The following is a 25,411-nucleotide window of genomic DNA, read 5'->3' as shown; positions in this document are numbered from 1 at the left end:
ACAGATATACAGAGATACAGTGATGCCAGTGATAGCTTTACACGACTTCTGCATCTGGAACAGGAAAGTCACCCATGAAAACCCGGTTAATTTTCTCTGTGGCCTTGGGAAACAGTCATAATGGGAGTCTGAGATATTTAAGAAGACACGAGATATAGAGATAGAGACAAACAGAGATACAAAGTGATGCCTGTGATAGTTTTACACGATTTCTGCATCTGGAACAGGAAAGTCACCCATGAAAACCCAGTTAATCTTTTCTGTGGCCTTGGGAAACAGTCATAATGGGAGTCTGAGATATTTAAGAAGACACGAGATATAGAGAAAGAGACAAACAGAGATACAAAGTGATGCCAGTGATAGTTTTACACGACTGCTGCATCTTGAACGACAAAAACACCCATGAACACCCGGTTAATCGTCTCTGTGGCCTTGGGAATAGTCGTAATGGGAGAGTGATATGTTTAATAAGACAGAGATACAGAGATAGAGACAGAGATACAAAGTGAAGCCAGTGATAGTTTTACACGACTGCTGCATCTTGAACGACAAAAACACCCATGAACACCCGGTTAATCGTCTCTGTGGCCTTGGGAAACAGTCATAATGGGAGCCTGAGACATTTAAGAAGACACGAGATATAGAGATAGAGACAAACAGAGATACAAAGTGATGCCTGTGATAGTTTTACACGACTTCTGCATCATGAATGGTAAAGTCACCCATGAAAACCCAGTTAATCTTTTCTGTGGCCTTGGGAAACAGTCATAATGGGAGCCTGAGACATTTAAGAAGACACGAGATATAGAGATAGAGACAAACAGAGATACAAAGTGATGCCTGTGATAGTTTTACACGACTTCTGCATCATGAATGGTAAAGTCACCCATGAAAACCCAGTTAATCTTCTCTGTGGCCTTGGGAAACAGTCGTAATGGGAGTCTGAGACATTTAAGAAGACACGAGATATAGAGAAAGAGACAAACAGAGATACAAAGTGATGCCAGTGATAGTTTTACGCATCATGAATGGTAAAGTCACCCATGAAAACCTGGTTAATCTTCTCTGTGGCCTTGGGAAACAGTCGTAATGGGACCCTGAGACGTTTAACAATAAGGATCACAGTTTAAGAATAAGTCTGCCCATCACAGTTTAAGAAGATGGGATGTATTTTAAAACATTTCATCACCCAAGTTCACATAATTGACAAGGCTTTCGTAGGAGTTTTGGGCATTTCCAGTAGTAGTTTTATGACCCTGGTTGTAGTCTGACCCTTCCTCTGTACCATCAACTTAAAAAAACCTCCTTAGAACCTGACTGACCCCCTCTTTGACCTTTAGAAATAGTTGATGTGAGAAGCGAAACTGTTGTTACCTCGACCAACCACAGCTATCCTTCCCTTCCCTCCTTCCTTCCTTTTCTCCATTTCTTCCTTTCTTCCTTTTCTCCCTTCCTTCCTTCCTTTTTCCCTTCCTTCCTTCCTTCCTTCCTTTTCTCCATTCCTTCCTTCCTTCCTTTTCTCCCTTCCTTCCTTCCTTCCTTTTTCCCTTCCTTCCTTCTTTTCTTTCATCCTTCTTACCTTCTTTCATTCTTTACTTCATTCTTTTCTACGGACAACACCTCTCCTTCCCTTCCTTCCTTCCTTCCATTTCTCCCTTCCTTCCTTCCTTCCTTCCTTCCTTCCTTCCTTCCTTTTCTCCCTTCCTCCCTTCCTTCCTTCCATCCATCCTTCCTTTTCTCTTTATCTTTCTCCTTTGTTCTTTTGTTCATTCATTCGTCATCTATAATAGCGACGTAAGGACCCAAGTGTCGGGTTTCATAATAAGGACCACAGATGCATTTAAGAAGGACAAACCGCCCCCCTAAGGATCCTGCCCCTTGTGTCTGGAGGGAGCGTGGCGGCAATGACTCACCCCTCGTGGCACCAGGTAGCCGCCCAGCACTGTGTCCTGGGTGAGGCGCCGCGCGATGCCCACGTTGACCGGCATCAGTCTGCGGAGGGAGGCGGCTTAGGGTAGAATGGCCACACACACACACACACACACACACACACAGCAGTACCCAGAGAGATGAAGCATAACAAGCTTGCTCTAATCAGAAGGGTCTACATATAAGTACAGAAATACCTTGGTTTATGCGTTGCTTACTGTATGAGTGTTTTGATTTACGAGTAAAAAGAAATCACTAAAAATGCCTTGGTTGTGAGCAGTGCCTTGGTGTGGTAGCTTCCTGCTTGTGCCAGGGATGGAGTGACACCAAGAGTTGTGTATTTGAACATGAATACAAATATTTTAAATTCCAACGAATACGAATACAAATACAGTGAAATGGTCTTAATTCAAATACAAATAAAAATACGAATACTTCTTGTAAGTATTTATGAGTACTCTTCATTGAAAATACCTTTTGGATATAACTGAGTGTTGAACTTTTTTTTTTTACATGAGGAAACAGCTCAAGGGGAAAAAAAAGAATAATGAAAAAAAAAAAAGCCCGCTAGTCATTGCTCCTATAAAGAGCATTCAGAGGAGTGGCCGAAGGAGAGGTCAGTTATGGGAGGAGAGGTGTCCTGATACCCTCCTCTTGAAAGAGTTCAAGTCGTAGGCAGGAGGAAGTACAGATGAAGGAAGATTGTTCCAGAGTTTACCAGCATGAGGGATGAAAGAGTGAAGATGCTGGTTAACTCTTGCATAAGGGTTTTGGACAATATAGGGATGAGCTTGAGTAGAAAGTCGTGCGCGGCGAGGCAGCGGGAGGGGGGGAGGCATGACTGTATTTCCTGGTGATCACAAGGCCAGCGCGTGATCAGGCCAGCGGCGTGGGTGGTGGACACATACCTGAGGGCCTCCCTGAAGACGGCCTTGGTGTAGGTGAGGGCTGAGAGGTGCTCGGGCCTGAGGGTGTCGGGGCGGCCCACCTCGCGACGCACCTCCTCGTACACGCGCTGCTGGGCTCGGGGGTGACGCGCCAGCAGGTACAGGATGTTGCCCGCCGCGTGGCTGGTCTGGGGCGCCGGGAGGGGGGAATAATGGATCACAATGGAGGAATAAATAAATAAATAAGAGAGAAAGGCAAAAAGAAGAGGAAAAAGGAGAAAAAGATGAGAAAGAAATGAGAAGAAAAATTGGAAAAAAAAAAGAAGAAGAAAAAGATGAAGAATAAAGAATATGAAAAAGAAGTTCTCTCTCTCTCTCTCTCTCTCTCTCTCTCTCTCTCTCTCTCTCTCTCTCTCTCTCTCTCTATCTCTCTCTCTCTCTCTCTCTCTCTCTCTCTCTCTCTCTCTCTTTCCTTCCCCTCTCTTTCATTTTCATTTTCTTTAACATATCTCTCTCTCTCGATCTCTCTCTCTCTCTCTCCCCCCCTCACCGTGTCAATCCCCGTTGCTATCATGTCAAGACGTAAGGTCAGCACATCCTCCTTGCTGAGTCCCGGGGTGGCCAGCAGCGTACCCAGCAGGCTGCCCACCTCCCCCTGCCGCTGTGCCTCCTGCTGCTCCGTCTCCTGTATGGCCTCCAGAGCAACACTGTAAGGGAGGGGAAGGGTGAGGTCAGGTCAGGTGAGGTCAGGCTAGGTTAAGTTAGGTTAGGTTGTGAGTTTTAGTATAGAAGTTAAGTTGATCTCATATGTTGGGAGAGAGAGAGAGAGAGAGAGAGAGAGAGAGAGAGAGAGAGAGAGAGAGAGAGAGAGAGAGAGAGAGAGAGAGAGAGAGAGAGAGAGAGAGAGAGAGAGAGAGAGAGAGAGAGAGAGAGAGAGAGAAATGTTAAAGAAAATGAAAATGAAAGAAAGAAAGTGAAAGAGAGGAAGGAAAGAAAGAAAGAGAGAGAGAAATAGAAATATATTTGAGCGTGTGTGTGTGTGTGTGTGTGTGTGTGTGTGTGTGTGTGTGTGTGTGTGTGTGTGTGTGTGTGTGTGTGTGTGTGTGTGTGTGTGTGTGTGTGTGTATTTACCTAGTTGTAATTTTACAGGCCTGGGCTTATGCTCGTGTGGTCTCGTCTCCATATCTATAATTATCCAACTTTTCCTTGAAGCTCTGCACACTCTCCGCCGATACTATTTCTTCACTTAGTCTGTTCCAAAGCTCTATATTTCTTTGTGGGAAGCTATATTTCTTTATGTCTCTTGAGCATCTTCCCTTCCTCAACTTTTTACTGTGTCCTCTAGTGTTCCTGCTGGAAGGTTTCTCTCTTAGTAGCAATTTCTCGTTATCTACTTCTTTCATTTTACTCAATAGCCTATATATTTGTATTAGGTCTCCTCTTTGTTCTAGTGTTGGCAAGTCCATTTCCTTTAGTCTCTCTTCATATGTCAGTCCCATTGTTGTTGCCATCCTCTGTATTCTTTCTAGTTTTTTATGTGTTTCTTCATTGTTTCCGCGTATTCTAGTTTAGGTCTGATCATAGTAGTTATTAATTTTTTCATCATTTCTTTGTCCATGTAGTGGAATGCTATGTCTATATTTCTCACCATGTTATATGTATCACCGGAGATCCGATTTATATGACTTCCTGGTTGCATATAATCTTGCATTATTACTCCCAGGTCTCTCTCTTCATTTACTTTCTTTAATGTTTCACCATCTCTCATTTTGTATGTCCATTTTGGTCTTTCTACACTTTTTCCCATTTCCATAACATGACATTTCTTCACGTTGAATTTCATCTCCCATTTCTGACTCCATTTCCAAATCCTGTTCAGGTCTTCTTGCAGCTCCTTGCAGTCTTCACTGTTTCTTATATGTCTTTGCAGTTTAGCATCATCCGCGAACAGCCTCATGTAGCTATTTACTCCCTCTGGCCTGTCATTAATATAGACTAGGAAGAGTACTGGTGCTAAAACCGTGTGTGTGTGTGTGTGTGTGTGTGTGTGTGTAATGAATTTTGTGTTTTACGTCTTGCATTATTTTCTCTCTGTTTGAATTTGTGGTCATTACTAATCTATCTATTCATCTATCTATCTGTGTCTGTGTGCATGTGTGTGTGCATGTGGGGAGGGTCTGTGTGCGTGAGTGTGTGTTTGTGTGCATGAGGGGACGGTCTATGTGCATGTGTGTGTGTGCATGTGGGGAGGGTCTGTGTGCGCTTGTGTGTGTCTGTGTGCATGTGGGAACGGTCTATGTGCATGTGTGTGTGTGTGTGTGTGTGTGTGTGTGTGTGTGAGTGTGTGTGTACTAACTCGGTGAAGACCTGGTGTGCGTGCTGCAGCCTCAGGATGGACGCCGTGGGGAAGTACTGCCACAGCTTAACATTCTCTGTCTCGTGGAGGGCCGCCAGGAGCTGCTTGGCCAGGCGGATCAGGCGGAAGGGGTCAGCTGTTCCACCACCACCACTGTCACCACCACCACCGTTCACCTCCTCAGTCTCCTCATCCACCCGCAAACACCCCAGCCGGCGATTCAGTGCGATGGTGCCGAGAGCTGAGGAGAGAATGCGAAAATCAGCGACGCGTGTGATTCTGAGTTTGGCATTTCAGGGAAAGTTAAAGTGAATGAATTAGTCCACCAGCACTTGAGGGGAGGAGAAGAGGGGGGTTGATGATGCTATATAACCTGGTAAATGATAGGGAGGAGGTGGAGAGAACATTAGAAGAGAGAGGAGAGAGAGAGAGGAGGCTTGGTAACACTACATAGCCTGGTGAACACTGTGCTGGAGGTGGAGAGAACATAAGAAGAGAGAGGAGAGAGAGAGAGGAGGCTTGGTAACACTACATAGCCTGGTAAACACTGTGCAGGAGGTGGAGAGAACATTAGAAGAGAGAGGAGAGAGAGAGAGGAGGCTTGGTAACACTACATAGCCTGGTAAACACTGTGCTGGAGGTGGAGAGAACATTAGAAGAGAGAGGAGAGAGAGAGAGGAGGCTTGGTAACACTACATAGCCTGGTAAACACTGTGCTGGAGGTGGAGAGAACATTAGAAGAGAGACGAGAGAGAGAGAGGAGGCTTGGTAACACTACATAGCCTGGTAAATACTGTGCTGGAGGTGGAGAGAACATTAGAAGAGAGAGGAGAGAGAGAGAGAGGAGGCTTGGTAACACTACATAGCCTGGTAAATACTGTGCTGGAGGTGGAGAGAACATTAGAAGAGAGAGGAGAGAGAGAGAGGAGGCTTGGTAACACTACATAGCCTGGTGAACACTGTGCAGGAGGTGGAGAGAACATTAGAAGAGAGAGAGAGAGGAGGCTTGGTAACACTACATAGCCTGGTGAACACTGTGCAGGAGGTGGAGAGAACATTAGAAGAGAGAGAGAGAGAGAGAGAGGAGGCTTGGTAACACTACATAGCCTGGTAAACACTGTGCTGGAGGTGGAGAGAACATTAGAAGAGAGAGGAGAGAGAGAGAGAGGAGGCTTGGTAACACTACATATCCTGGTAAATACTGTGCAGGAGGTGGAGAGAAAAGACCTAATGATTTTACTGTTAGAAAACGAACCACAAAATGTACAAAGAAACCACAAGATGCTGCGGAGAATGAGAGGAAAGAGGAAGAAAGAAAGAAGGGAATAAAGACAAAGAAGAAGAAAATGAAGATAAAGAAGATGAATAAGAAAATGTAGAAGAAGAAAAACAGGACAGACACAGAAGTCTAGACACTATCCACATATAAGAAAAGATGTTTATATTAGACGAGAGGAAGAAATCATTGCAGCAAAGCATTCACAAATTAAAAAAAAGATATATACATAGAAATAGACATGAAGACTTTACGAACACAGCTTTGACCCTGCAAACACACACAGACACACACACACACACACACACACTAGATTAGAGGACCTGGGCTTACCAAAACACTGGAAGAAAGAAAAAAAGAAGAGAAAGAGGAGACCTGACAACACTGTACAGGAACACAAGTGGAATGGATGTGTTGGACAGAAATGATGTAATTGTGATGGAAGGGAGGAGGCAACCAAGAGCACACAGCAAGAAACTGAGGAAGGGGACTTGTTTGAAGGACATGATGAAGTACAGTTTTCCATACAAGACTCAGCAAGGACATTGTTGAAATTTTCCACACAGACTCAGCAAGGACATTGTTGAAATTTTCCATACAAGACTTAGCAAGGACATTGTTGAAATTTTCCACACAGACTTAGCAAGGACATTGTTGAAATTTTCCATACAAGACTCAGCAAGGACATTGTTGAAATTTTCCATACAAGACTTAGCAAGGACATTGTTGAAATTTTCCACACAGACTCAGCAAGGACATTGTTGAAATTTTCCATACAAGACTTAGCAAGGACATTGTTGAAATTTTCCACACAGACTTAGCAAGGACATTGTTGAAATTTTCCATACAAGACTCAGCAAGGACATTGTTGAAATTTTCCATACAGACTCAGCAAGGACATTGTTGAAATTTTCCACACAGACTCAGCAAGGACATTGTTGAAATTTTCCACACAGACTCAGCAAGGACATTGTTGAAATTTTCCACACAGACTTAGCAAGGACATTGTTGAAATTTTCCATACAGACTCAGCAAGGACATTGTTGAAATTTTCCATACAAGACTTAGCAAGGACATTGTTGAAATTTTCCACACAGACTTAGCAAGGACATTGTTGAAATTTTCCATACAAGACTCAGCAAGGACATTGTTGAAATTTTCCACACAGACTTAGCAAGGACATTGTTGAAATTTTCCATACAAGACTCAGCAAGGACATTGTTGAAATTTTCCACACAGACTCAGCAAGGACATTGTTGAAATTTTCCATACAAGACTCAGCAAGGACATTGTTGAAATTTTCCATACAAGACTCAGCAAGGACATTGTTGAAATTTTCCATACAAGACTCAGCAAGGACATTGTTGAAATTTTCCATACAAGACTTAGCAAGGACATTGTTGAAATTTTCCACACAGACTCAGCAAGGACATTGTTGAAATTTTCCACACAGACTTAGCAAGGACATTGTTGAAATTTTCCATACAGACTTAGCAAGGACATTGTTGAAATTTTCCACACAGACTCAGCAAGGACATTGTTGAAATTTTCCACACAGACTCAGCAAGGACATTGTTGAAATTTTCCACACAGACTCAGCAAGGACATTGTTGAAATTTTCCACACAGACTCAGCAAGGACATTGTTGAAATTTTCCATACAAGACTTAGCAAGGACATTGTTGAAATTTTCCATACAGACTTAGCAAGGACATTGTTGAAATTTTCCATACAAGACTTAGCAAGGACATTGTTGAAATTTTCCATACAGACTTAGCAAGGACATTGTTGAAATTTTCCATACAAGACTTAGCAAGGACATTGTTGAAATTTTCCATACAGACTCAGCAAGGACATTGTTGAAATTTTCCATACAAGACTTAGCAAGGACATTGTTGAAATTTTCCATACAAGACTTAGCAAGGACATTGTTGAAATTTTCCATACAAGACTTAGCAAGGACATTGTTGAAATTTTCCACACAGACTTAGCAAGGACATTGTTGAAATTTTCCACACAGACTTAGCAAGGACATTGTTGAAATTTTCCATACAAGACTTAGCAAGGACATTGTTGAAATTTTCCATACAAGACTTAGCAAGGACATTGTTGAAATTTTCCACACAGACTTAGCAAGGACATTGTTGAAATTTTCCACACAGACTCAGCAAGGACATTGTTGAAATTTTCCACACAGACTCAGCAAGGACATTGTAGAAATTTTCCATACAGACTCAGCAAGGACATTGTTGAAATTTTCCACACGGACTCAGCAAGGACATTGTTGAAATTTTCCATACAAGACTTAGCAAGGACATTGTTGAAATTTTCCATACAAGACTTAGCAAGGACATTGTTGAAATTTTCCATACAAGACTCAGCAAGGACATTGTTGAAATTTTCCATACAGACTTAGCAAGGACATTGTTGAAATTTTCCATACAAGACTTAGCAAGGACATTGTTGAAATTTTCCATACAAGACTTAGCAAGGACATTGTTGAAATTTTCCACACAGACTCAGCAAGGACATTGTTGAAATTTTCCATACAAGACTTAGCAAGGACATTGTTGAAATTTTCCACACAGACTTAGCAAGGACATTGTTGAAATTTTCCATACAAGACTTAGCAAGGACATTGTTGAAATTTTCCACACAGACTTAGCAAGGACATTGTTGAAATTTTCCATACAAGACTTAGCAAGGACATTGTTGAAATTTTCCATACAAGACTTAGCAAGGACATTGTTGAAATTTTCCATACAGACTTAGCAAGGACATTGTTGAAATTTTCCATACAAGACTTAGCAAGGACATTGTTGAAATTTTCCATACAGACTTAGCAAGGACATTGTTGAAATTTTCCATACAAGACTTAGCAAGGACATTGTTGAAATTTTCCATACAGACTCAGCAAGGACATTGTTGAAATTTTCCATACAAGACTTAGCAAGGACATTGTTGAAATTTTCCATACAAGACTTAGCAAGGACATTGTTGAAATTTTCCATACAAGACTTAGCAAGGACATTGTTGAAATTTTCCACACAGACTTAGCAAGGACATTGTTGAAATTTTCCACACAGACTTAGCAAGGACATTGTTGAAATTTTCCACACAGACTTAGCAAGGACATTGTTGAAATTTTCCATACAGACTCAGCAAGGACATTGTTGAAATTTTCCATACAGACTCAGCAAGGACATTGTTGAACCCAGCAGTGTGCATATAAAATGGAAAAGCTGGACAAATATTGAGTGGGAGACAGGACTGACCGAGACTGAGCTCAGGTCCTGTATACACACACACACACACACACACACACAAACACATACAAACGCACACACTCACACTCGAGCGCCCACTTGTAGAGCTCTGTGTTGAAGGTTTTGGGCATTTCATTAGTGTTTTCGTCCCTTATATTGCGGATTCTGAAAAGTCAAAAATAACATTAGTAATAACAATGATAATAATAATAATGATGTCTCCTTTTAACCTGGTAGCAGTGACGGGCCAAATTTGTGGCTTTACCGTGTAGCAGCAACGAGACAAATTTTTGCCATGATATAAACCCCACAAAATAGATGATGCATAAACTGATCACAAATGCGTTGATATATACAGGTAACTCTCGATTTATGCGAGTTTGGTTTACGCATTTTTTAAATAACGCAGGGTCCAAAATCCAACTACATGTTTAATTTACACATTTTTTCACTTACACGCGATATTTTATGGAGTGGCCACCAGATGTCACGCAACTGGACTCACACGGCGCTGCAGCCACACAGCTGAGCTCAGTTCTTCCCGCGCACCACTTGAACAACAATACTCAATGCTCAATGCTACTCAATAATAGGGGTGGGGAGGTACTGGTACCAGTACCGGTACTAATGGTACCAGCTATACGGTACGGTACCGGTACCAGACTACTTGGTACCGGTACCAGACGGCTTGGTACCGGTACCAATACCAGCCAGTCGCTCATGGTGTCCCTCATTTCTTCCTCTCTCTCTCTCTCTCTCTCTCTACTGAATGAAGTGAATATCTATTTTACGACAGAAACCTACCTCTTGTTTGATTTACATTGTTTTTGTTTTACGCGACCTCTTCAAGAACACAATACTCGCATAAATCGAGAGTTACCTGTACTATGAAATGGTTTGCGTGAGTGGTGATTTTTTCTCGTTATTCTCGCTTGGAGGGGCCTTTAAGAAACATGATCCCTGCAGCTACTGGGCTAATATATACTTCTATGGGCCATTAAGTCTTGGAAAGCACACCTTGCAACAAAATCCTTGGCCACTCCGTCCATCTGAGGCAGCGCGCGGGCCACCAGCGGCGAGGCGGTGAGGGGGCGCTGCACCACTCTACGCACCCGCCACCACTCCTCACCCTGACACACAGAGAGGGAGAGATTTACATAGATATTTAGGCCTCAAAAAGGGAGACGAAAACAATGCTTATTAACAGCTGAGAGAGAGAGAGAGAGAGAGAGAGAGAGAGAATGCATGAGGGATTTGATAGCATACATTTGGGATTTAGACACCATGCATAAAGGATTTGGACACCATACATAAGGGATTTGGACACCATGCATAAGGGATTTGGACACCATGCATAAGGGATTTGGACACCATGCATAAGGGATTTGGACACCATGCTTAAGGGATTTGGACACCATGCATAAGGGATTTGGACACCATGCATAAGGGATTTGGACACCATGCATAAGGGATTTGGACACCATGCATACTGGATTTGGACACCATACATAAGGGATTTGGACACCATGCATAAAGGATTTGGACACCATGCATAAAGGATTTGGACACCATGCATAAGGGATTTGGACACCATGCATAAGGGATTTGGACACCATGCATAAGGGATTTGGACACATACATAAGGGATTTGGACACCATGCATAAAGGATTTGGACACCATGCATAAAGGATTTGGACACCATGCATAAGGGATTTGGACACCATGCATAAGGGATTTGGACACCATGCATAAGGGATTTGGACACCATACATAAGGGATTTGGACACCATGCATAAGGGATTTGGACACCATGCATAAGGGATTTGGACACCATGCATAAGGGATTTGGACACCATGCATAAGGGATTTGGACACCATGCTTAAGGGATTTGGACACCATGCATAAGGGATTTGGACACCATGCATAAGGGATTTGGACACCATGCTTAAGGGATTTGGACACCATGCATAAGGGATTTGGACACCATGCATAAGGGATTTGGACACCATGCATAAGGGATTTGGACACCATGCTTAAGGGATTTGGACACCATGCTTAAGGGATTTGGACACCATGCATAAGGGATTTGGACACCATACATAAGGGATTTGGACACCATGCTTAAGGGATTTGGACACCATGCTTAAGGGATTTGGACACCATGCATAAGGGATTTGGACACCATGCATAAGGGATTTGGACACCATGCATAAGGGATTTGGATAGAATACATAAGGGATTTAACCCCTTCACTACGGCCAGGCCAAAACAGCGCCCCACGCCATATCCGGGATCACCGCGCACGCCAAATTTCAAATGTTGCTATTGAATATAACACGTTCTCAGCCATAAACTCAACATAATCATCATGTATTATATATGAAAACATGCAGAAATAAATGGTGCACATAAAGAAATTCACTATGGCCGGGCCAAAACAGCGCCCTGCGCCATATCCAGGATCACCAAGCGCACCAAATTTTAAATGTCGCTATTGAATATAACAAGTTTTCAGCCATAAATTCAACATAATCATCATGTATTATATCTGAAAACATGCAGAATTATATGGTGCACCTAAAGAAACATAAATTAATTGATAATTTTGAGATGTAAGCATAAATATAAAGACAAAATAACTCGTATATCGGCTAAGGCAAGCCAGGATGCAGTATGTGCATCCTCGGATATGGTACGAGGCATGCAAGGACGCAGTATACGCATCCTCGTGCTGAAGGGGTTAATAGCATACATAAGGGATTGAATAGCAACTCCTACGTCCGCACCTGCTCGGCGAGGATGCCCGCCCTGCCCTGGAAGACGTGATCGTGGCCGTGGTGCTTCCCGTCCGCGCCGCCATCCCTCCGCACGGCCTTGAGCGATGCCATGCCAGGCCGCTGTGGGTTGTACATGGTGGCCCGCAGCAGTGTTTCCATGTCCTGGGGCCGCGTGATGAAGACCAGGTGTGGGTGCCCCGGCATGTCCTTGCGGAACGTGGGCCCAAACTCTTGACGCACCGCCTGCCAGAAGAGGTACACGCGCTCGGGGTCGAAGGCTGCCAAGGGGGGGGGAGGGGGGAATGTGTGTTAGATTTCTGCATGGGATTAAAACTAGTCCTCAAGCCTTATATAAGAAGGAAGATAAGAGGTACACTGTGTTAAGGGAATGAGAGAGAGATAGAAAGGATATACATACAAGATTGCCAGATAGAGAAATACAATAACAGTACCAACCCTCACATGTGCAAGTGAAACGTGGGCCTGGAATGAAAGTCAGAGGTCTAGAGTGCAGGCAGTGGAAACAAGTTGTTTGAGGAGTGCTTGTGGTGTGAGTAGAATGGATGGAATGAGTAATGAAAGTGTGTACGAGCATTGTGGAATGTGTCACAGGGGTGAAGGGAAGGAGTGTGGAGTGGTGGAAGAAGTGAAGCGACAGACTTTAAAGTGGTTTGGCCACATGGAGCGAATGGAGGAGAGTAAGATGACCAGAAGGGTGTATGTGAGTGAGAAAGAGGGAGGGAATGCTAGAGTGAAGTGAAGTGGAGGGATAGGGTGCAAGAGTACGTTGGGGAGAGGGGGGAAAGATCTTTGAGGAACTTTGAGCAGGCAAGGAGGGAGTGTCTGGATAGAGAAAGTTGGAAGCTCTTCTGCCATGGCCATCCCCTGCTGGGAGCTAGTAGGAGCAGGCGTCCAGGAAATGATGATGAATGAATGATTGCCATAAAACGTACATGCACTCTGGGTGGAAGGCTGCCGGGAGGATGCGGATGTGTGTTCAGAGTGTTCAAACTAGTCCTCAAGCCTTATATAATCATCATAGCCTTCCAGGGGTTGACTTTTAATACAAGGTTGCCAGAAAATGTACATGTGCTCTGGGTCGAAGGCTGCCGGGAGGTTGTGGATGTGTGTTAAGAGTTGTTCCGTGGGTTTAACCTGAGAACGGCGACAGACCTCAATTGAGGCTTGCCCGAGGAGAGGTGACAAGTCTCAATTGAGCGCGATTTTTGAATGCGTACAGAAACTGCACCAGTAGGTCTAGATGGCTGAATATTGGACTGGATCATGTAATATAGGGCAACACTCAGTAGGCCTGCCCACTATCCCCACGCCATGCATTACGCCCACATCACACGTCTTGCCTCGCCTCGTAGCACGTCTTGTTTATAAATTATTGATAAACTAAAAAAATAAGATATGGAAGAGGTGTATATCAGTGTTACCAATATGTGTGCGTGCAACGTGTCATTTACGCTGACGTCCCTCATCTTGCCTCGTCGCGCATAGTCCCCCTCGCACGTCCTAGGGGTTGCCAGCGCTCGGCTAAGTTCCATTCATTGACCGCTGCCACGGCCATACAAATAGGGGTTAAGATTCGTTTTAGGTCCGTGCCAGTATCTCACAATCTACTTTATGAAACATCAGTATCTCTTCATATATCTTTTCTACAAACCTTCAACAGTCATGGAAACGCTTTGAAAATCCAATTCAAGGACTTTTTTTTTACTCTTGAAAATAGGGGATAATGTTTACGAAACCCAAATAGGTTTAGAACGTATTGGTTTTCACCGTCCTGTGCGCTCCAGTATTCCAAAGGCGCTGAGGTACATTAACAAATAGCCAATTCGGATTCAGAGGAGGATGGTCTTGTGTAACTAATCTGATCAGCTTCTATTCAAGAGTAATTGATATAATACAGAAAAGGGACGGTTGGGCAGATTGTGTGTATCTGTACTGCTTTTACAATCTGAGAGACTCGATTTTTTTGGTCAACCTGACAGTGGCTCTCTCCAACCCTGGGATCGCTTTTCTCGGGTTAAGCAAGTCCTCAAACCTACTTTTATATGAGATCTGGGGTCATATTATAAGACACATCGTCGCCCAAAAACACATATTCGGCAAGGTTTTCGTAGGATTTGAGGGCATTTCCAGGGGTAGTTTTCTGACCCTGGTAGTGGTTTAATCCAGCGTTGCCAGATTATCGTATTCACCACATCGTATTTATCATTTTTAAGCCTCAAACTCTCGTACCTGCACAAATAACGATAGAAAATTGAAGTTAGCGTTAAAGCTGTTATTTATTGATGCTCTTTTTTTTCCTTTTTGCCATAGTTATCGGTCCGAAACTACGAAAATACAATGCGATGAGTACGATAATTTGGCAACGCTGGTTTAATCCTTCTGTACCATTAACCTGAAGAAACACTCATTAGAACCCGACTGACCCCCTCTTTGACCTTTAGAAACAGCTGATGTGAGAAGTGAATGTGTCTTGTAATACCAACTCTACTGTTTTCTGCGCTGCCAGCCGGAAGAGGCACACACTAGGGGTCGAAGGCTGGCGGGAGGATGTTGGCGATAGTATTGTCATGAGGGGAATGCAAGTCTTGATTGTTATGGTTATGATTGTTATTATAGTTATTATTAGAGGTGCTAATAGTAGTAGTAGTAGCAGTATAAATAACAGAAACGAGTGTATAAGTAGTAGTAGTAGTAGTAGTAGTAGTAGTAGTAGTAGTAGCAGTATAAATAACAGAAACGAGTGTATAAGTAGTAGTAGTAGTAGTAGTAGTAGTAGTGGTTGTGAGGTTCATGTTGCTTCTTTGCCCCTCACTAAAAAAAAAAATAAAAAAAATAAAAAAAGGGAAAGACAGAAAGAAAAGTAGAAGTAATAGTAACAATAGAAATAGTAACACTAGTGGTATCAGCATCATCATCATCATCAGCACTATTCACCCGGGTGGCGCAGCATGTAGGGCAGGCATCCTACGAGGGGCCAGGAGCGTGGGCCGGGCAGCTGCGAGGCGTGGCGCGGGCCGGCCTCCCCCACACTGGCGTCGGCAGGGCTCAGGCCGTCGTACGTCCTCTCGCTCATCATGTCCTGGGCCTCAAATATCACATCGGTGTTCTCCTCCATCAGGTCGTAAGCCTCCAGGTACGCCGGGGCCGAGGACGGGCTGCCCAGGGGAGGCTGTGCGGGGCGGGGGCAGCGGGAGGCAGGACGGGGGAAGGCCAGACTCACCCCGGCATTGCCACAGGGGGCCAGGCTCCTCCACACACGCATCTGTTGGGAGAGGCGGCCATGAGGATGTGTGTGTGTGTGTGTGTGTGTGTACTGAGTTATGTAATGGCTTGATATTTTTTCTTCTCTTCCTAATTTTGTTTCTTTTCTTAATCTTTCTCTTCTTCCTCCTCTTCCTTCTTCTTCCTTTCCTTCCTCCCATTCTTAATTTTCCTGCTTATCATGTGTGTGTGTGTGTGTGTGTGTGTGTGTATTTACCTATATGTGTCTGCTCATTGAAGGGTCACTGTTTAAGTCTATATCAATTTTTTGTATATATCTGTATTTATGTATTGCCTTTAAGTGAATCTCAATACACTTATACAAACACTAATACTAATACTAACAATAGCTCGAGTCACCCTTAAAATCCTCACCACCATCTTGTCAGTAGTATTGCCTTGCCCCGAGAGTTGATTTTCTCTTTTCCTCTATTTTCCAACACGACCTCTGCATGTATCGAAACACACGAGAAATTAATCAAGACCAGGAGAGGGTATTCGCCGGCTGCCTGGGCTGGGATTGAACCCGCGACCAGCGTGACGAGAGAGCCACTCCTTACCGAGTCGGCCAAAGAGGTACCCCCCTGGCTAAGTGGGTTATGGGAGGCTCGTTCGTCAGGCATAATCGCTGCACTAAAGTATGTTTAACACGTGTCAGATTACCCCGAACCAACGCTGCTCAAGCCTTCTATTTTTTGTGCTGATAAATCTCTGGAGTGGCTCTCAAACCTAGCCTTAGACTGGCCGATAGTGTGACAGGAATAGCACAGAGGAGGGGAAAAGAGACGCCACTTATGTCAGGGTTTTTAAAGTGTTCGCTGATAAGAGTCTACAGGTATGGGGAGGAAGTTCATGAGAGATGGAAGGGAGGGAGCAGAAGGGAGAGAGAGAGAGATTTAGCAAGGAGGAAATATGGGCTGGTTATGTCATGTTCTCTCTCAAGTTTACGCTGATAAGAGACCTCAATTCCCTTCCCTGATAAAGAGAATCTACATGTATGGGGAGGAAGTTCATGAGAGATGGAAGGGAGGGAGGAGAAGGGAGAGAGAGAGATACAGAAAGGAGGAAAAATAGGTCAATTATGTCACGTTTTCTCTCAAGTTGACGCTCATAAAAGACCTCATGTCCCTTCCCTGATAAAGAGAATCTACATGTATGAGGAGGAAGTTTATGAGAGATGGATAGGAGGGAGGAGAAGGGAGAGAGAGAGATACAGAAAGGAGGAAAAATAGGTCAGTTATGTCACGTTTTCTCTCAAGTTGACGCTCATAAGAGACCTCAATTCCCTTCCCTGATAAAGAGAGTCTACATGTATGGGGAGGAAGTTCATGAGAGATGGACAGCAGGGAGCAGAAGGGAGAGAGAGAGATACAGAAAGAAGGAAAAATAGGTCAGTTATGTCACGTTTTCTCTCAAGTTGACGCTCATAAGAGACCTCAATTCCCTTCCCTGATAAAGAGATTCTGCATGTATGGGGAGGAAGTTTATGAGAGATGGACGGCAGGGAGGAGAAGGGAGAGGGAGAGAGATAGCAAGGAGGAAAAATAGGTCAGTTATGTCATGGTTTTCTCAAGTCTATACTGATAAGAGATTTCAAGTCCCTTCACTGATTGGATTGCATTGTGGGATGTTTTAAAGATTTATGGTGTGGGAGGAAAACTGCTTAGTGCAATAAAGTCTTTCTATGAGGATGCATCTGCATGTGTCAAGATTACTGGAGAAACAGTGAACATCTTGAGATAAAAGTGGGCTTAAGACAAGGGTGTGTCATGTCACCATGGTTATTCAATATTTATATGGATGGTGTTATTAGAGAAATGAAGGGCAAAGTTGGGGAAGTTGGAGTAAGACTGTTGGATGAGGGAAGGAAGTGGGTACTGAATTCGATACTGTTTGCTGATGACACGGTGCTCATTGCTGAAAATGAAAGTGACCTACAAAATTTGGTCAGTGTTTTTGATAGTGTCTGTAACAGGAGAAAGCTGAAAGTAAATGTCAACAAAAGTAAAGTGATGGTTTGTGAGCGAAGTAGAAGTGAGGTTGTAGGTTTTGTATGCCCATACAGAGTGGGAATTGAATGTGAAAAAGAATGCAAAATAATTCTGAATGGTGAAGAAATGGAGGAGGTCAATGAGTTTAAGTACCTTGGATCAGTTATGTGTAAGCATGGTGGTATGGAGGGAGAGACAAGAGAAAGGGCATTGCAAGGAAGAAGGGTGGTAGGGTCTTTGGGACGAATCATGAATGGCAGAAGTGTGAGCATGGAGGTAAAGAGGGAGTTGAGAAATACAATAATAGTACCAACCCTCACATAGGAAACGTGGGCCTGGAATGAAAGTCAGAGGTCTCTCTCTCTCTCTCTCTCGGCACAGAATATTAAGAGTGAGACAGCTGGAGGAGGAGGAGGGGGAGGAGGAGGAGGAAGAGGAGGAGAAGGAGGAAGAGGAAGAGAAGGAAGAGGAGGAGGAGGAGGGTAAAGGTGCAGCTGCATTGTTTCTTTATCATCAAGTGTCCTCCCTGACTTGCCGATAGCTGGGCCTTGGCGCACACACACACACACACACACACACACAAGGTCCAGCTATCGGCAGGTCAGGGAGGACACTTGATGATAAAGAAACAATGCAGCAGTGTCGCCAAGGCCAGCACTCCATCACGCGGCAGCAGCCCTTCCTCTCTCTTTACAACACTGCACCTTTACCCTCCTCCTCCTCCTCCTCCTCCTCTGGCTGTCTGTCTCACTCTTAACCGTGTAGCAGTGACGGGGCAAATTTGTGGCTTTACCATGTAGCAGTGACGGGGCAAATTTGTGGCTTTACCGTGTAGCAGTGACGGGGCAAATTTGTGGCTTTACCATGTAGCAGTGACGGGGCAAATTTGTGGCTTTACCGTGTAGCAGTGACGGGGCAAATTTGTGGCTTTACCGTGTAGCAGTGACGGGGCAAATTTGTGGCTTTACCGTGTAGCAGTGACGGGGCAAATTTGTGGCTTTACCGTGTAGCAGTGACGGGGCAAATTTGTGGCTTTACCGTGTAGCAGTGACGGGGCAAATTTGTGCCGCGATTTAAACCCCTCAAAATAGATGATACATAATCCGATCACAAATGCTTCGATATATATTATGAAATGGTTTGTGGGATTGATGATTTTTTCTCATTTTTCTCGCTTAGAGGGACTATTAAGAAACATGATCCCCGCTGCTACTGGGTTAATATTCTGTGTCGAGAGCAAAGAGGAAATTTTTTTTTTGAGTTTTGTGGGACAGGGTAAAGAAATGGCACATAAGGGAAAAGCCATAACTGACCATACACGAGACAAGACTGGAACAAGTACAGGTTTAAGTGAGATGTACACCAACATGGATGGGATAATATCACCTAGAAATTTGGAACTACAAGATTACCTAAATTAAAAAGAGCCCAAGGTTGTGTGTTTAACAGAAATGAAGCTGAAAGAGGACATGCAAATAGTGTTTAATAAGTACAATGTATGGAGGAAGGACGGGAGGGGTGAAGGTGGTGGGGGAGTGATGATAGTGACGAGGAAGGAGTTATTGGTGAAGTCAGTCGTATATGGAGAAGGAAAGGCGGAAATAGTGAGTGTCAACCTGGAGAACAAAAACAGAGAAATTATGACGATGATAGCAACTTATGTACCACCAAGAACACACTCATGGAACAGAGAAGAATAGGAGACCATTGAGGAAACCATTCAGTGTTTGAGGTAAGGAGGTAAATTGGGAAACATTCGAAGGTGGAGGAAGTGAGACAGCATGGGGGAAAGATTTCTAAATGTGACTATGGAAAACTTAATGATGCAGTGGGTGACACAAGATACAGGAGTGATGATGAACTGGCGAGACTGTCCCTGGTGCTGACCAAGGAGTGAACTTGTTAGATGACTTAAGATGTGTGTGTGTGTGTGTGTGTGTCCCATGGGAAGAAGTGACCATGTGGTAATAGCCATGGAAACAGAGGAGGAAGGCACTGAGGGGGACAAATCATATAAAGGAAACAGGACAAACTACAGGAAAGCGGACATAGAAAATCTTGGGAAATATTATGAAAAACTGGACTGGGAAAAGTTGAAGAGAACAAACGAGGTGCAGGAAAAGTACTATGATATTTTTATGGAGGTGTATCAGACAGGAGTCATGAAATATGTCCCATTATATAAACCAATAGAAAGAGGAAAGCAAGAGTGGCTTAATGCAAGATGTGCAAAGGAAAAGGAAAAAAGAGACAAAGCGAGGAAGAGATTGAAAAGAAATAAGAATCAAAGGAATAAAGAAGACTTAAGATAGCAAGAAATGAATGTGAAAATAAGGAGAAGAAGAGAAAGGATATGAAAAGGATATTGTTGAAGAGTGCAAGGAAGAACCTAAACAGTTTTATAGATTCATAAATGTAAAGATCAAACCAAAGGAAACAATACAAAGACTGAAAGATGGAAATAAGATAACTGAAGATCCCAAAGACATGACTGAGCTGTAAACAAGAGGTTCCAGCAAGTCTTTACAAAAGAATCACAATTCAATGAACCACAAGATGACAAGATAAATGTTCATATAGATGACGTCATAGTAGCTAAAGAGGAGATATATAAAATAATGGAGGAGCTGGAAGAGAGGAAAGCAGTAGGACCGGATGGAGTCTCAGGTTATATATTGAAAGAATGCAGAAATGAGTTGGTTGGACCGGTCTATGATATCATTAGGTGTTCAATATCAACTGGTAGAGTACCAAAGGAGTGGTGGAGGGCTGAGGTTGTCCCTGTATATAAAAACGGGAAAAAGAAGAACCCCTGAACTACAGACCCGTATCATTGATCAGTATAGTTTGTAACATATGTGAGAAAGTGATAAAGAAACAATGGACAAAATTTCTAGAACACAATATAATTACAGAAAACCAGTATGGCTTTAAACAAGGGCGTTTATGTGTAACAAACTAATTAAACTTTTACTCAAGAGTGACGGACATAACACAGGAGAGGGACGGATGGGTAGACTGCGTGTACTTGGACCTGAAGAAGGCTTGTGACAAAGTTCCACATACAAGACTGCTATGGAAGCTGGAGAATAAAGGAGGATTGAAAGGGAAAATGAAGAACATGATGGAAAGTTACTTAAGGGGAAGAGAGATGAGAACAGTGGTAAAGGACATGAAATCAGAATGGAGAATTGTAGAGAGTGGAGTGCCTCAAGGATCGCTATTGGCACTAATACTTTTCCTAGTGTATATTAATGATATGCCGGAGAAAGTAAGCAGTTACATGAGCCTGTTTGCAGATGATGTGAAATTGCTGAGACACATAAGAAACAGAAAGACTGTGAAATTCTGCAAGATGACCTGAATAAGATTTGGGACTGGAGTATGAAATGGGAGATGGAGTTCAATGTGAAGAAATGTCATGTAATGGAAATGGGAAAGAGTGAAGGGAGACCAAAATGGACATACAGAATGGGAGATGGAGAAATATTAAAAGTTCAAGAAGAGAGAGATCTGGGAGTGACAATACAGGATAATCAACAGTCTGAGAGTCTTGTTAATAGGATGTTCGGTGATAGGTTTGGAGTGGTGAGAAATATAGGGTTAGCATTCCACTACATGGATAAGGATATGGTGAAAAAGTTAATAACCACGATGATTAGGCCTAAACTGGAATATGCAAACTGTGTGGTCTCCCCATAAGAAGAAACACATGAAAAAACTAGAAAGAACACAAAGGATGGCAACGAAAATGGTTCCAGAGCTGGAGGGATTGACATACGAGGAGAGACTAAAGGAAATGGACCTGCCAACACTGGAACAAAGAAGAGAAAGGGGAGACCTAATACTGATTTATAAGTTGTGGAATGGAATGGAAGAAGTAGATAATGAGGAGTTACTACTAAAAGAAGGAATAAACACCAGCAACACACGACAACAGTAAAAAATTGAGGAAAGGAAGATGCTTGAGAGACACAAAGAAATATAGCTTCCCGCAGAGAAACAAAGAGGTTTGGAACAGACTAAGTGAGGATGTAGTATTGGCAAGGAGTGTGCAAAACTTTAAGGAAAAACTGGACAGATACAGATATGGAGACGGGACCACATGAGCGTAAACCCAGGCCCTGTAAAACTACAACTAGGTAAATACAACTAGGTAAATACACACACACACACACACACACAGGTTCCCAAGAGTATATTTTTAGGTTCCCGGCACAGAAGAAGGGTCACACTACCACCAGGGTCATGAAACTGCCCCTACAAATGCTTAAAACTCCTACAAAGCCTTAAATATGTGAGCTTGAGCGTCAAAATGTTTTAGAATATGACTGCACACACTGTCCTTGCTACACACACACACACACACACACACACACATCTACAACAGTGTGTTTCATTAGGACATTACAGGCAGCAGCACCAAGTCAGCCAATCAGCACTCACTACAGCAGCACTGAGTCAGCCAATCAGCACTCACTACAGCAGCACTGAGTCAGCCAATCAGCACTCACTACAGCACTGAGTCAGCCAATCAGCACTCACTACAGCACCGAGTCAGCCAATCAGCACTCACTACAGCAGCACTGAGTCAGCCAATCAGCACTCACTACAGCAGCACTGAGTCAGCCAATCAGCACTCACTACAGCAGCACTGAGTCAGCCAATCAGCACTCACTACAGCAGCACCGAGTCAGCCAATCAGCACTCACTACAGCAGCACTGAGTCAGCCAATCAGCACTCACTACAGCAGCACCGAGTCAGCCAATCAGCACTCACTACAGCAGCACTGAGTCAGCCAATCAGCACTCACTACAGCAGCACCGAGTCAGCCAATCAGCACTCACTACAGCAGCACTGAGTCAGCCAATCAGCACTCACTACAGCAGCACTGAGTCAGCCAATCAGCACTCACTACAGCAGCACCGAGTCAGCCAATCAGCACTCACTACAGCAGCACTGAGTCAGCCAATCAGCACTCACTACAGCAGCACTGAGTCAGCCAATCAGCACTCACTACAGCAGCACTGAGTCAGCCAATCAGCACTCACTACAGCAGCACTGAGTCAGCCAATCAGCACTCACTACAGCAGCACCGAGTCAGCCAATCAGCACTCACTACAGCAGCACCGAGCAGAAGGAACATAATATACTACCAAGGAAAAACAGCAAACACCATTTTGTCATTACTTCCCAGTCCCTTAAGTGTCAGGGACTCCGATGAGAGAAATATACCAGGCAGAAGTACGTAACAGATCACACATAATAATGAAAAAAACAGTTACGTATATTTTTGTCCATTCATCACGTGACGGCTACATGGGAAAAACAATTGATCGTGTTGGGTTACTGAGTGAAGCTTAAGAACAATTCCCTGAGGACGGTGATTATGTCAAAGGAAAAGAAAGAAAAAAAAGAAAAGAAAAAAATGTCTGGTAGCATTCCAGATATCATTAGAAAACTGTAAGATGCGGCAGCAGGGTACATCCTGGTGCCCCACTCCTCCGCGCATCACTGCAGGGAGCCGCTGTGTGCTCACTGTCGCGGCGGCACGCACCGCTCCCTTCAGATATACAAGTACAGTCATGCCGTGGTTGACGAGCTTAATTTGTTCCGTAATTCTGCTTGCAAACCAAAACAAACGCACACTGTCTTGCTGGAAATACAGAGACGGCACACTGGAGCACAAATGTAAGTGGATGCAAGCGTGTGGGAGCTGCCTCTGGGCGTGTACAACGTGGACTGAGACCCATTACCATTGTTTTCTGTTCTGAGCGCTCTCGTCTTGTGGTGAACGAAGGGAACCCACACTCACGCCTTTGACTAGAACAAACAGAATGCTTGTCGCCAAGGCACCTCTCATAAACCAAGGCACTTATAGTGATCTGTTTTGCTTGTGAATCAAAATGCTTGTAAAGTAAGGCATTCGTGAACCAAGGTATTACTGTACAAGGAAGTCGGTGTTTCTTCTGGGCCTCCTTCACACACTAAGGGCCAATGCCACAGCCCAACACAGCGGCTTTGTATTCACCCCAGCCAAACTATGGAATCTTCTGTACTAAATGGCTCACATCATCTCCTGGAGCCATCCCTTAGGGTGCAGCCACACTGCATGCAATTTGCTGGGAGGGAAGAGGGTAGTGGGATGCCTAGCGGGTAGAGGCAAGTGATGCCGTGTCCACAGTGGAGGAGGAAAAATCGCGCGGGAAGTCAGTAATTTTTTAGGTTTTGGTCACGCCCACTCAGTGCATGTCATTGTCAAAATCATAAAGAAATTTTGTCTTCCAAGGACACATATTTCACAAGGCTGTCATGTAAGTTGAGAGCATTTCCAGGGGTGGTTTTATAACCCTGGTGGTAGTTTGACCCTTCTTCTGTACCTATACTGAACCTCATCTCCTGGAGCCATCCCATAGTGAGCCTATCCTCTGCTTGTGATAGAAGAGAGAAAGGGTAAAGGGCCCTCTCCCTCACAGTCACCTTGGGGTCCTGGCACTGAGACGTCACCTTCCAGCGCTGACACGAGGAGGTGTGCGTTGAGAACAAGCCAGGATGAGTGTGTTCCCGAGGCCTTCCTTTGACACACCCACGCACATACACACACGCACACACACACACACGCACCACATAAACACTGCCCGGTTGGATGTCAGTTTGGAGATGATCTTATCAGCGTGAGAGGAGGAGATAGAGACACGAGTACTCTGCCCCAGCCTGCATAGTGACCCCTCCAGCCTTATGTCATTAAACTCTTCTTATCTATCAGCCTGGAGTGTGTGTGTGTGTGTGTGTGTGTGTGTGTGTGTGTGTGTGTTTACCCAGATATAGTATAGGGAATTAAAGTTAGTCCTATGTTATCTTGTCCCCATATCTACTTTTTTATGTAACTTATTTTTAAAGTGTGTGTGTGTGTGTGTGTGTGTGTGTGTGTGTGTGTGTAAGAGAGGGGTTGCACATACCTTTCCTTCTGCATGGAGGTTCTAATTGCATATTCTCCTCCTTCTTATTCCTATTCTTGGTTCTTCTTATTTTTGGTTCTGGGTTCTTCTTCTTTTTCTTTTTCTTCTTCTTGGTTCTGAGTTATCCTTCTTCTCCTTCTTCTTCTTCTTGGTTCTGAGTTATCCTTCTTCTCCTTCTTCTTCTTCTTGGTTCTGAGTTATCCTTCTTCTCCTTCTTCTTCTTGGTTCTGAGTTATCCTTCTTCTCCTTCTTCTTGGTTCTGAGTTATCCTTCTTCTCCTTCTTCTTCTTCTTTGTTATTAGTTATCCTTCTTCTCCTTCTTCTTCTTGGTTCTGAGTTATCCTTCTTCTCCTTCTTCTTCTTGGTTCTGAGTTATCCTTCTTCTCCTTCTTCTTCTTCTTGGTTCTGAGTTATCCTTCTTCTCCTCCTTCTTCTTCTTGGTTCTGAGTTATCCTTCTTCTCCTCCTTCTTCTTCTTGGTTCTGAGTTATACTTCTTCTCCTTCTTCTTCTTGGTTCTGAGTTATCCTTCTTCTCCTTCTTCTTCTTGGTTCTGAGTTATCCTTCTTCTCCTCCTTCTTCTTCTTGGTTCTGAGTTATCCTTCTTCTCCTCCTTCTTCTTCTTGGTTCTGAGTTATCCTTCTTCTCCTTCTTCTTCTTCTTGGTTCTGAGTTATCCTTCTTCTTCT

At 43.7% G+C, this 25,411-nt stretch overlaps 1 protein-coding gene across 17 annotated transcripts in view; it reads right to left on the bottom strand.

The window, feature by feature from the left end:
• The window catches only part of LOC126996739 (probable cytochrome P450 301a1, mitochondrial), a 34,323-nt gene extending 9,394 nt beyond the window's left edge, over positions 1-24,929 (bottom strand). For 16 of the 17 annotated variants that reach the window (XM_050857508.1, XM_050857511.1, XM_050857514.1 and 13 more), the window contains exons 1-9: positions 24,726-24,929; positions 15,448-15,775; positions 12,502-12,770; positions 10,731-10,843; positions 9,799-9,878; positions 5,173-5,413; positions 3,367-3,523; positions 2,838-3,004; positions 1,914-1,992 (exon numbers count right to left, since the gene is read on the bottom strand). In XM_050857508.1, the coding sequence (XP_050713465.1) occupies positions 1,914-1,992; positions 2,838-3,004; positions 3,367-3,523; positions 5,173-5,413; positions 9,799-9,878; positions 10,731-10,843; positions 12,502-12,770; positions 15,448-15,775 (1,434 nt within the window). In that variant the 5' untranslated portion in view covers positions 24,726-24,929. Of the gene's footprint in view, positions 1-1,913; positions 1,993-2,837; positions 3,005-3,366; positions 3,524-5,172; positions 5,414-9,798; positions 9,879-10,730; positions 10,844-12,501; positions 12,771-15,447; positions 15,776-24,246; positions 24,394-24,725 lie in introns of those variants that run through there. The other variant, XM_050857509.1, reaches the window with a different exon arrangement.
• Positions 24,930-25,411: the final 482 nt, after the last annotated feature.

This window comes from Eriocheir sinensis, chromosome 11 (genome assembly GCF_024679095.1).
Source record: "Eriocheir sinensis breed Jianghai 21 chromosome 11, ASM2467909v1, whole genome shotgun sequence".
Taxonomy (NCBI): Eukaryota; Metazoa; Arthropoda; class Malacostraca; order Decapoda; family Varunidae; genus Eriocheir; species Eriocheir sinensis.
The sequence above is the reverse complement of the archived record's forward strand: the minus strand, read 5'-3'. Positions and strand labels throughout refer to the sequence as shown.